Genomic DNA, 14,050 nt, shown 5'->3' with positions numbered 1-14,050 from the left:
ATGAATGACATCTCAATTTGTTTAATTAAAGTTAACAAAAATATTATGCAATTCAAAATCCTCTGATAGACAATCTAAAAAAAGTATCGCATGTGTCTGCAGAAGGTGACAAACAGAACTATGTTAAAACGTAAAAAAAAAATATTCACACCAGTCAACGGTACATGTATCTCAAATCCTACTCCAGTAATTTTAAAACGTAAAATCAAAATTTAAAAAAAAGAAGGTTTTCGTATAATAAGAGAGCAAACGCATGAAATTAAAGAATGTATAGAAAGTACAATGCTTTGTCAAAAGAAATATTTATAAACAACAATTTAACACATTTTTTGTAAACAAAGAAAAACGTGTGAAATATTATGTATGCCGTGTCGTTTTTCCTATACTGTATTCGTGCTTACGTACATGCATGTATGTGATATTTTATTGATATTTTTCATGCTTACGTACTCTATAATTAATTATAATAATGTTAGGTGCAGCGAAAAACACCTAATAGATGCCGTTCAGTATGTTTGTATGTCATATTGAGAAGCTCGTAGTGCAAATAATTCCCACGAATTCAGTGAAATCTCACAATTTACTCTACCAATAAGGTTGGTATTTTGATACTAATTAATTAATAATGTGAATATCACTCTTATAATATTACCCCTGACATCGTATGCACATAATAGTGCTAGTCGTTCAGGTGTCTGAAATAATTTTATGATTTCTAAATTTTCATATATATATTTAGGGTATTTAACATCCATTCATCTTTCCGGGTAATTATCCCCTCGCGCAACAAGTTGTCGAGGAATATAGCTGTTGATGTGCGTAATAAATGTGTGTTTGTTTGTATGAGGGTGTGTGTTGGCGTGTTAGTGAACAAGCTTGTGGGTAAAATTAAAAGAGATTACATTGTACTTAGCTATAGGTCAAAGCCAAATACGTTTCCAAATTATTTGTAAATTACGTATTTCACAGGATACTGTATTGTTACAATAGAAATTTCATGTGCAAGTTAACAACAAAGAATTACAAATAAAAGCATTCACCTGAATGACTTCCGGGTTAGTGTATTAATATTGATCAGATTTAAGATTTTATTTGCTAATTTAGTGCACAGATATTGCCAACTTTTGTATAATAAGCCAATATAAAACAGTACTACTTATTATTGAAAGTGACCAGGCTAGTGTTAAAAGTATAAGAGATTAGTAGAATATATCAAAAATTTCCACTGTCAAAAACGATTCAAGATGAGACTATATAGACCGAGGTCACGTGTCGCAGTAGGTGCTGGCACGAAAAAGATCCCTAACTGCTCAAAGACTTAAGTACTGAGTACAGATCTAAATTTGCATCCCTTCTCCGACAAGTGGTGGTCTCAATATGAGTGAAAAATTCTCGAAGATATGCTAAACAACAAAACAAACAAACGGAGGGGACGACGTCATCTTTTCCATTGTCAACTTCTTTTATTTATGTAGTAATATTCCATTATCACCTGTATGTGGTGTTTATGCCTTGCAACTTATTCGATACTTAAGAGCATGCTCGTAATACTATCAATTTTTAAACAGAAGCAGGCTACTGACAAATACATTTGTAAGTTGATCTTGCAGGGATTTCTATAATCTCATTTCGAAATTTCTACCGTCCCGGTAGCTCATTCGGCAAAGCGCTCGCTCCTGATCGGAAGGTCGTGGGTTCGAGCCCTTGCAGCGACTGACCGAAGTCGATAAAAAAAAAAAAATAGGTAGCAACTGTTCCTTCGCCAAGCGCTCGGCACTTTGAAGTGAAAGTTGCGGGTCCTTCGGATGAGACCTTTAAAACTGATGCCCCTGTAACGGCAGGCAATGGCACGATAAAGATCCCCTGGCGCTGAGTGCCGAGTAAGGATCATAATTTGAAGCACTTCACCGGTATATGAGTGGAAAATTCTCGAACGGGACGTAAAACAACATACAATCAATCAATTAATCGAAATTTCTAAAGATCGTTAAAATGACTTTGTTAGCAAATACAACCTCTAATTGCGTCGAATTTTGACTGGCATATGTCATAAAAATTACTTTCTTTTAAACCAAATTTGAATAAGGGGTATTCCGTCTACAGAGTACCTGATCAATGCACAGGGTTACGGTGGGTGTCACCTGTCGATAGGGAATGCTTACTCCTCCTAGGCACCTGATCCCACCTCTGGTGTTTCCAGTGGTCCGTGTTTTTGCTCTGTTCGAATTCGTTTTGTTTACTGTATTTATGAGATTGATCACTGCATGTTCGTTATCTTTACCCTTTACATACTCATTAGCCATGTGTTCAGTACAAACTGCACAGGTGTTTAATTAAATAAAAAGAACCCTGACGCACTTGGGTGAATGCTTTTCATTGGCTATGGAAAAAAGGTTGGCTAAGTCTTGTATAAGAAATAGAACAGTATTGTATTCGTAAGTCAAATTTGTTAGGCTTGGAAAAACGTATATATTGAACGGAGAAAAAATATGACTTATCAGGTAAGCCCAACCGTGTGTATCGACCTTTAATAATAATTTTCCTAAGACGCAAGAGCAAGACACACTGTACATATATTGACAATACTAAGTGTACTAACGAGGAATTGGAATCATACATTGAACTAGTTGAATTTTTCAAATTATCGAAATTATCACTGCCACTTCTAAATATAAGTGCACTTTGAATATCATGGTGATTAGGAATTGTTACGTAACCTCCAGAGTGTTTCATAATATATGTTACGTTTTGAATCTACAAATTGACAAACACAAGAAAATGTTTCAATTTTGCCTAAGAGATACTGAAAAAGACTAAGGTGCAATAGAAATTTATTTGCAACATGAATTTTCCAGCTAAGACGATAGCGAAATAAACCACGGGCCACAAAATGTTTTAGGACTTCTTTAAAGAGTTATAGACATGTATAACAGGTTTTTTTAATGTGGTCTTCAATAACTGCAAAGCATCTTTTATTCGTGTGCGAGCAATTTCCGCGAGTTTCGTGACCTTGCTTTGCTTGCTTTCTCGCTTCGAATTATTTATTTCATTGTGTATTGATGTAGTCATGTAGAATATTTCTTCAGCTGCGAAAAATAGTCGTCGCGGTTAGATTTCAGACTTACAAATCGCAAATAAAAGTTGTGGCGAAAATCATGGTTTATCGAAGAGTAGAGGAAAAATCTTCAGTGAGAATGGATTGGATAAAAAAAAAAGTAATTTCGTGATTTCGCGCTGTAGGATTTGTTGAATATAAGTACATGTACATGTAGGTTTAATTCAACTTTGCTTGGTGTCTGTCTGTAAAACACAGCAAAAGAGACAGACTGCATCATAGCCCATTTAGACGAGGTAAAAATTTTGATTCCTTCGGTCCTTTCAAAGTTTCTCTAAATGCTTTATTTTCTAAGAAAAAATAAAATAAATATTTTTTTTAAAAAAATTCTTCAGATTTTATTGAGAAATAAAGTATCCTTTCATCTGAAAGTTTCTCTCACTCTAGATCTCTCACAAGGCATGTACTCACCATATGTAAGGTTAAATATTGTGTAAATTCTGAAAATAATATGATTTTTTTTTAATCCAATGTTTTATTTATCATGAATTTTAACAAATATCTCTGATTTTTTTTACACAAAGATATGTTCAAGATTTTTCTTTATTCTCCTGAATCATTATTAGTGATTCTGAGGCAATATTTTGCATGTAATTTTGATTTCACGGTATTGTTTAAAAATGACGTTCAGTAAGTGATTTAAGAAATGTTTATTTTCTGTTTTGTGTGAGTTATTGATGTGTAAATCACACAGATTTGTCGCGTAGGTTCATGAAAAATATGCCTACATGCAAGTGTGTGGTGTTTACACACCAATAATTCACACACAACTGAAAAACATTCCTTATATTTACATTTTACATGTTTAAACGTAGCAAAAATACACTCAGTGTTTAAATTTCTCGCTGCCCTATATCGTTATATTTTCATTGACGTCTCTGTATCCTCATCGTCATGTCACTTTAGCGCGAATTTCCCCTGTATATTTCTACGCGTGAGTATACACGAAAATGACCATTAAATCAATTTCTTAGTAGTATAGTAGAAAAACAAAGCAAATGTAAATATTTATGAGTCGTTATTTTAAAGTTTTTTCCCCAGAATCTTCATTGTCAAGTTTTTTCTGATTGTTTTTGTGCATTTAATTGAATTGTGTAAGTGGAAAAATATTCTTTCCTTTCTCTTCTTACTTCATCTCTCCTCTGTCTGTTACATGACGTTAACAGTAACTTTAGCTGAAATTTACTCTCTTGAAATCTACCAATATATAGAAATGGGTTTATCATACAGTTCAAAAGACGAATTAAGCCGAAAAAGAAATCTAGTGCAGTTTGTCTTTGGATTTCACACAGATGTACAAGAGTGAAATATATCACTGCTGGTGACTGAAGAACAAAAAATATGGCAATAATAATTGAAAGTTTTGAATAGTTTTTCCGAAACATCGGAGTAAGTTGAGATCCGTGTTCCAGTGGGGAAACTCGTTGGCTTTTCCTAGTAACATACGAAAGATAACCAAACATAGCATAATCGAATATTAGTATTCCTAACACAATGTAACATGAAAAACCATTCTCATGACTAATGCTGTATTCTAAACATTGTATGCCTGTTGTGTTTGGTTCGCCATTGAAATACAATATGTATGTAAGAATAAATCCAAGAATCCATATAGAAACGCAACAAAGTTTAACTTTCCTTGGTGTAATTTTTCTGTTGTAGTAAAAAACAAAGTAGCTAGCACAGCACTGGTCTATATTGATAAACGTTACAGTTAAAAATGAGGCGCGCAAGACGGTGAATAAAATATATTTTTTCACGTAACACCCCAAAAGTTTGTAAAACCAAATTTTTGGAACAATGAGTATCAGTCCTGTTCCAAGATCACACATGCACAGATTCATGGATATGATGGCAATCTGATAGGGTAGTTTTTTACTCCTTTTTAGAATTAGGGCTGCGAAAATATTCAGGATCACTATAATGAGACCGGTAACTAACAGGAAATAATATTCTATTTCTTCTATTTCGTATGACACAGATTTAGATGCGTTTGAGAAATTCCCAGCCATTATACTTTGAAAAGCAATGTTACCTCAACTCTTGTAAGCAAGTCCGAATAATGATCTGATTTGCTTTACACTGGGTTATATACGGGGATGGCCTGAAATTAACACATGTATATAACGTGTGCAAATGACACCGCAACTCTTGCATAACACGACTGCCCTTTTACTTCAATGGAATATTGATTTTGATCGAAAATACCTTTTGCTTTTTGCAGTAAGGTATTTGGTCACAAAGATCTACTATTTTTTAGCAACATTTTTTTTTATAAGTGCTTTGTATGAAAGAAAAAAATCCTTATGTTTAATATTTAAAATTTCATTTATTATTCTTGAACCAGGAATTTAAAAAAAAAATCTTAAGATGACAAGTAGAAGAAATTAATCATCAGATCATGACATTTTGGCCTAACTCTATTTTTTTCGACTACGTGCACCCGGTTCTCAGATTAATTAGACTTACATATCAAAATTACACCTTTCCAATTAAACATACTTCGATTCCATTTCCAAAATTTGGATTTGACTTGAAGTAATTCAACTAAGTAAAAAATGTCTAAAAGGGCAACCACTCTCATCTAATTCAACCGAGCACGAAATGCTCGGTCGATATGCTTTCTCTAGAGTCTTAAAGCCCTACATTTCTTAATCACAAGATTAAAAAATTCCATCTTCATTCATATGAAAAAGTTCTTTCCCTATATTGCAGGGTCACCCTAAAAACACAAATACCATAACATAACAAAACTTGAATAAACACATCCCGGGGATCCTTCTTTCTCAATATAACTAATATGGAATTGCTGTTCTGCAGAAGAAGAAAATATACACTAGGTGAAAACAGCTCCCTTTTTTAGCCTTACTCTAACCCCAGGATTTATCATTTGAAGAAAACTGTTGAATCCACTACTATGGAATATTTCCATATAAATGCCATTAAATGTAGCCCTGCTATTTTTTAAAACAATGTTTTAAATTTTCCTTTTTAGATATTGATCTCCTGATGTGGCCCAACTTAACCCCCGGGGCATTAATTGAACAATCTTGAATCTTGAATCTGAACTACATAATGTTTTCATCTAATATCTCTAATCATGACCCAACTGTTCTTGAAAAGATTTTAAAACAGTTTCCCCTATATTTCAGTGTAAAACGATTCCCTTATGTGGCCCCATCTTACACCCGGAGGGCATGATTGGAACAATCTTGAATCTGTACTACGACTGGATATTTGCATCTTAAGGACATACGCAACGTACCTTACCTACTGATAATTTTTCAAGATATTCTTAATTTAAGTTTATAGTGCCATCAGATGTTCATAGACAAAAAATCAGCATGCATTACCAGGGGTTTTGAAAAGATATCAATTGATGAAAATTCTCGTATAATTCAAAGAAAAATATACAAAAATTACTAAACATATATTCTAGATGTTTTGTTTATCCAAACTTGTTTTAGAAGAAGTGTACAACAGCATATATAGACATAGAGAAGTAACACACACTTCCTTTAAGTATTGGAACTCTTCAACTCCAGGGAAAAAGACAATAAAGTTCAAACTTCGTTGCGTATGTCCTTAATATTACTAAACATTGCCTTGTTTTCTTGAAAAGAAGTTTATCAAATATTTTTCTCATAAAATCCCATGTTAAACTTTGATCACCTATATAGTAGCCCCATCCTACCCCTTTGGGTCATGATTTGAACTAACTTAAATCTATATAAGACAAACAAACAAACAAACAAATTTATATAAGAAGATGCTTGCATATTTATGTCACTAATCATGGTCCTGTTGGTCTTGAAAAAAAACAAAAAACAGCCCCTCGAACTACATGTATGTACTCTTACAACAGTCATATACGGGATTTTCCCAATTTTGACCGGGCCAGCCAAATAGGTTCCCGGTCTTGTAACCTTAATTCCTTTTGACTGTCGAGGGGTCTCTCTCAGACCCCTCCACCAAAAAAGATCAAGGTCTAAATATGGGATCCCTGGTGTTAGCCAGCCCCTCGAACTATGTACTCTTACAACAGTCATATACGGGATTTTCCCAATTTTGACCGGCTAGCTAAATAGGTTCCCGGCCTTGTAACATCAATTCCTTTTGACTGTCGAGGGGTCTCTCCCAGACCCCTCCCCCAATAAAAAGATGAAGGTCTAAATATGGGATCCCGGGTGTTAGCCAGCTCCTGGTTTAAGGTTTACCTATTCCCTCCATTGTCATCATTTTGGTCAGGCTAGCTACATTGATTTGGTGTCCTCACTCTTCTTTTTTAAGTGATGTCTTTGACTTGCTTCTTTAACATGTATTATAATGAGTTATTCAAAGTTTTTGGAAAAAAATTATTAGGACACTTACGGTAATTTGAATAGGGAACCGGTCAAAGCATGCAGTTCGCCATTCGAATAGTCAATAGGGAATATGGAACAGCCTTCTAACTTCTGATTGCCAAAAAACTTAAATATTGTAAAGTTTAACTTTGATTTCTTAGTATGTGTGGCCCATCCTAATTGCAGGGAAAATAATTTGAACAATTTTGGCGCAACCCTACCCAAAGGACCCTGATTTGAACAAACTTGTATCTGCACTACCTGAGGATGATACTGTTTATCATGTTATTTAGTAGAGTGCTAATTTTAACTTATAGTATCGTTTTAGTAGCAGCTCAATAGAATGTTAATCTCTAAAATAGTCAGTATTCTTCAAAGAGTTCTTCTTTTGCAAAGTGACGGAGAATGTGTCTGCTAAAATAAATTACATCAAAATTATTGGCATACTTTAGAGACAATTAAAAAAGGGTTAGAAAGAAAATAATTTGAACATTGGAATGGACAAGAGTACATCCAAAACAAAACGAAAAAATAACTTGTCTTCAATTTTAACAGCTAGTATTTTTATATTACAAAGGTTATGCATGTACCAGTGAAGCACAATTTAGATACACTATAAATACATTACTTACAGAATATAATAAATTTCAAATAATATAAATCACGATAAATATATATTTATAGAAATTAAAGTTGTAGCGTCAATATCTAAAACTGACCAGTCTCCCGGGCTTTATTCCCTGGTCTTTCACCTAGGGGTTGTGGTGCAAGACATCCCATCCCAAAGTAAGACTTCTTGGTCATTCATATCAAATGATGCTGTTGAGTTCATTTTAACAATGCTAAGTACCGATTTCAGGATGGTATTTGAAAGATACTAGCTAGTATTGCATGTTCGGAAAGTGCATGATTTTCCTATTTTCAAAATGCTCAGAAAATATGGATCAGTGAAATATGGATCAGTGAGATACACTGAGGACCGTACATAATTGACGGCCATGTGTACAAAATTAGGTCTGCGATAAGGAACAATTCTTGACAGTGTACGTATATCTCAACATGACGTATCTTCAAAGAGTGTTCATTTTTGTACTGTGTTCTGTTTTTACAACGGAAGGAAGATTGGAAAATGAAGAGTGGAAAATTCATATGGAACAAAAAATGGAGGAAATGTTCCAGTTGATAGAGAGACAAAATGACGTCATTGAAAAGCAATCCAGATTCATTGAGGGACAATCCAAAGAAATAAAAAATCTAGAAAGCAAAGTTCAGTTCATTGAGAGTAAATCTGTTTTGGGGATTGTGAATGACCAAACGGAGAAAGTTAACAAAATGGTCAATAAAACAGAAAGAAAATTAGGAAATGTGAAATATATGCATGAAGCAGGTATTATTTGCTTTATTAATTTTATAATCATGTGATGTAAGTTAATGAATATTCATCGTTTAGAGAAAGAACTGTATATTTTTTTTCTTTTCATCTTTTCACGAAAGATGAGAACATACATACAGGCTTCGTATTTCATTATCAAACTAAATAGGACAAATTGGAACTGACAATGAACTCGAAAAGGACACCTGTTCAAAGCCAGGGTTGCGAGACTAAAACGGTGTAGGTTGGAAAGGAGTACCTTGAACCCCAACCTAATGTCGGACACTGAATTCACGCATTTTGTACATTAATCATTGATATTGCTGCAGTAACTGTTTATTGTGATTTATAAGGCTTCAGTTTTATCTAAATATAGATAACTATTTATCTCTCAGTGTCTTTCACTTGTGAACTCTTTGTGGGACTTCTTCCGTAGAGAAAAGAAAAATGTTGACTTGTCTGGTCTGGAGAAGCGATAAAATTTAGTTTTATTTGAAGTACATTCCTGGCTACCCCAATTTCTCTGACGTAAAAATGGATATAACATTAAATTTTAATCAAGATGGGAAATAAGACATTTATTACTTTTATTATATGATTACAATTAAATTTATCCTTATTACAATTCTACGATAATTTTATGAAATCAATATTGGGAGAATAATGCTTTCTTATACCTATGAACAGAAGCTGATAGTGTTGCCCTCAGATTGACCTGACAGGATGGTAGTTTGATATTCATTGGCCAATATCAGTAAATGGAACACAAAATAAGTTGGCAAATTAATGTGATATATAGTATAAACTATTTGCAAATATGAATTTACTTTAAATTACAGTATAGTTTAAAATGATAGAAAAAAGAAAACTTTAATATATATCTGTTAATAATTGTTTTTCACGTTTCACTTGCTAGGTTGTAGATTGCATAAATGTGAATAACAATATTCCTTATGTACTTCATTTAATTTGTATGCACCAATCAGTGATGCAAATTTATATATAAGTAAATGTATGAATGAAAAAAAAAACATTTATTCATTGCTTAAGGTATGTCACTCGTCAGCCTTTTAGAAAATTTCAGTCAGAACCTCTTACTTAAAAACTATTCATTACAATTCAATCTTTATAACATATTTAAATTTAACAATGTAAAATGTTCAACATTCAATTAAAAAACTGCGCAAAAATTCACAAAGAAGCAAGAATTATAAGGGACTATTTCTCGTGGCGGAAGGATATTAAGCAGAAAATTCTTCAAATCTACACATTTATTAAATTTAACATCTTGGAACTTTAGCCTCACATACTTTTACTCAGAGAATATTTTCCGTTATGATATGCCTGGAATATTAAATATAGGTCTCAATTTATATTTTTATAACAAAATTTACACCTTCGCTCAACAAACATTGCCAAGAAATGAAGATATATTAAGGAAGTCGAGATAAAATTACACAGTTTTTTTGCCTGAAAATCGCATATTTTGACCAATATTTCAAAATTTACATCACTGACTCCAACTTTTTCTTTCATTATTTTAAACTACTCGATACTTTTGACCCATCAGCACTTACGTCGTAAAAAGTTTGATACAAGAAAATATTCTATTGCCTATTTAGGTTTTTAATACCTCAAATATGAGACTTTTTTAGTGCAAAAAGGTCACACAATAATTTACGCGCATTAATTTGCATGATTTGTTCAATGATAAATATTATCCAAACTATTTTACGTAAAATAAGATTATGTTTATTGCCATAGTTACATCTTATAAAATATGATAACGGTTAAAGTGATTAACCAAAGAGTTACAATTTAAGTGCAAAAAGGTCAACTTAATTGTACCGTAGCTCAGTTAGATGCACACTGACCCCCCATTTTCTCTGCGATTTTGAGTCATACTTTATGAGTACTTATCCAAAATATACTTCTCAAAAAATTCTTGATATAACAAATTTCACGAGTGACATACCTTAAATGTAGATTTGTACAATGCATGTACTTCAAAAAAGATATACATATACTTCAAAATCACTAATTTTCGTGGGATCAAATTTTCGTGGTTTGAGGAAATAAATATTGGTTCTTGGGGATTTGATTACGTGATTAAAAAAGTGTAGCGTTATCTTGATAACAATTTTAACACTTTAAGGAGGACATAAATTCGGCAGTCATTTCATACCTCGAATACAACTAAAATTAAATCCCAGCAAAAGTAGCTGATTTTACGGTATCTAATTTAATATCTTATAAAAATTTTGGAATTGTGTCTTTACAGAATCCAAAAAGCAGCAAATACGTAGATTCCTTTCACCAGGTTTGGCCGAGGGTCATGTAGCCTTTTATGCCTACATTTCAAAAGACTTCGGTGGAGTTGGCGTGGATCACGTGTTTCTATATGATACTGTGGTAACGAATTACGGAAATGCATACAGCCAACACACTGGAGCTTTCACAGCGCCCACCAGTGGAGTATATGCATTTTCCTACACCATCTATGCTTCTGGTGAACATGTTGCTGGAGAGTCGGGCGATTACGGTGAAGTGTCGGTCCAGCTGGTTCATAATGGTGCGTATAAAGGTTCCATTCATGTTGATACTGAGACGAATTGGGAAGAAGAAATGTCAACAGGGTTTGCCATCCTAATGTTACAAGCTGGAGACACTGTATTAACAATGTCAAAAGGTACAGGCGAAGGATCCTTCCACAGCAACGAGTCTGGAAGATGGTCTTTTGCTGGGTTTCAGATTGCTTAAACAATGTATTAAAGAAAAAATACAAATATTCTTTCTCTGAATTTACACTTCCTATGGTCATAAGCAAACTTTGTGTGAAGTATGCTGCAAAATTAGAAAGTAATCCTCTTTTTTTTTCTACCAGTGAATTTGGCCAAATGACCTTATCTCTTCCGGTCAGCCTTCAGGGACAGTTCATTTACATGAAATATGAAGAAAACGAACAGTATTCAATTTCGAAAGTCCAATAAAACGATACAAATTTAGAGCAGAGCAAACACGGACCTCAAAATTTAGAGGTGGGATCAGGTGCCATCGAGGAGTGAGCTCCCCCTGCCGAACGGTCACACCCGCCGTGTGCTCCTTGTCATGAACGGGAAAAAACGGAAAAATCAGTAGAAAGTTCAGTGTATAAGCAATGGCATAACAATTAGTATGAAAAACGTCAGTCAGCATTTGACTCAATGATAGGTTGTATGTGCTGACAAGGTCATTGTATCGACCATAAAACTTGCGAAAAGATGACTTCAAACGAGACTGTTGATATCCTTATTTCATCAACTTGTTTGTCAAAAGCTTGCCTCGTTTAAGAAATTGTTCATACGTAGAGCATGTTCTTGCGTATTGAATCAACTGAGAGACATAAACCTCATATGCAGGTGATAAGGGTTTATTGCTACATAAGTAAGGGAAGTTGACGATTGAAAAGTTGAAGTCATCACGTTTATCATAAAGCTTTGTTGTTAGGTTACCATTAACGTCTTCTCCTAGTAAAATATTTAAATATGAGATGGATATGTCAGAATCTGTGGTATCTTTTACTTCAAGATCACTGGGATATATCGAGTCGACATATGAATGAAAGTAACTATTGTTAATTGATAATACGTCGTCAATATATCGAAATGTCGAGTTGAAGGCCACAGCAAGTGTTTTCGTCTTCTCATGCAGAAGTTTTTAAATAAATTCTGCTTCATATGAACACAAAAATAGGTCTGCTAATAAGGGGATCAATTGGTACCCATGGGAATTCCAACAGATTGTTGGAAGAGCTGATCTCCAGAAACTACATAGATATTGTCAATCAGAAACTTAAGCATCTTTTTAAAATCAACTTCAGAATACTTGTGTGTACATTCAGAGTGCTTTTTAACAGAATATTTTTGTAAATGACCAATGACAAGGTAAGTATATTTACGAGTTCCATTTTTATTGAAAAAGCAGTTGTCTATGCTGTCAAAAAGCCTGGACTTCAATTTATCGTGGGGAATGGTTGTATAAAGTGTTGAAAAGTCGAACATTTTGATGCTATTGATTTTAGTAAAATTTTTTGATTTCAAATTTTCCAGAGGTTCTTTGGAGTTTTTAAGTGTCCACATCTGATTTACACCACTTCTGGAAAATACTGTTGTACAGTACTCCTGACGGTTCTCCTTCATTAAAGTAAATATTTTAGTGGGGAGTAAAGAAAGAGGCTTGGTGGAACAATTACTGGAACCCGCTATGTATCTTTGTTTGTAATGATTTTTATGAAGTTTAGGAATCCAGTAAAGGTATGGTAATTCAAATTCATTTTGATTGTTGGGAATATTAAAAATATCTAAAACGGAAATATGGTTTTGAAGAATTTCCTCCTTAGAAAGGGAGGTACAGGTATGGGTGTAAGTTGGATTTCCATCCGTAGAATTAAATCCTAGTTCCTCTACAATACAATTCAAATAATGAGCCTTACAAACAAAGACTATGTTGTTAGCAGCTTTGTCAGAGATTTGCCCAAATATTTGAAATTAAATATTTACACGTATGAAATTTGACAAACAGGAATCTATACAGATAAGGTGTATTGCATCATTAGTGTAGTTCATATGACTTCAAATTTCATAAAAAATATATTTATATCAAAGTATCATTTAAGTCAAATTAATAAATATTTAATTCTTTCATTTTCCTTGTTTTATTTGTTCCATGTATAGCTGAATATAAAAACATAAATGTGTCAATAAAGTAATAAAATGACTCAATCAGAACATCCTCGAGGCAACTAGAGATACTCAGGGAAATACAGTATAAATGTGTAAAAGATGAGGATAACGAACAGCGATCAATCAATAAATCCAATACAAATCGTTAACAGGGAAAAACCACGGACGCCCGAAGACACCAGATGTGGGTTAAGATGCCTACAAGGAGTAGGCATCCCCTGTCCACCGGTCACACCCGCCATGAGCCCTATGTATTGATCAGGTATACGGAGTACTCCGAAGTAAAATTAAGTATAAAAGCAATGATTTAACAAATGAAATGAAACATGATGGACAAAATTCGACCCAGCGATATTTTGTATTTGCAAACAAGGTCATAATAACGACCTAGTAACATCAATATATTTGTCAGTAGCTTTTCCCTGTTTAAATTTGATCGTATTCAGAGCATGCTCTTGCGTATCGAATCAGTTGAGAGACTTAAACATATACAAGCGAT

General features: G+C 33.6%; 1 protein-coding gene across 1 annotated transcript; it reads left to right on the top strand.

The window, feature by feature from the left end:
• The first annotated feature begins 8,517 nt into the window (after positions 1 to 8,517).
• LOC133202906 (heavy metal-binding protein HIP-like) lies at positions 8,518 to 11,612 on the top strand. Its single transcript, XM_061338768.1, has 2 exons — positions 8,518 to 8,845; positions 11,112 to 11,612. The coding sequence occupies exons 1-2, from the start codon at positions 8,518 to 8,520 to the stop codon at positions 11,588 to 11,590; spliced, it is 807 nt and encodes a 268-aa protein (XP_061194752.1). The 3' UTR covers positions 11,591 to 11,612.
• Positions 11,613 to 14,050: the final 2,438 nt, after the last annotated feature.

This window comes from Saccostrea echinata, unplaced genomic scaffold, assembly GCF_033153115.1.
Source record: "Saccostrea echinata isolate AGI-Se365-2 ecotype Australia unplaced genomic scaffold, CSIRO_AGI_Sech_v1 ptg000047l, whole genome shotgun sequence".
NCBI lineage: Eukaryota > Metazoa > Mollusca > Bivalvia > Ostreida > Ostreidae > Saccostrea > Saccostrea echinata.
Note: the sequence above shows the minus strand (reverse complement) of the source record. Positions and strands in the feature narration are given on the sequence as shown.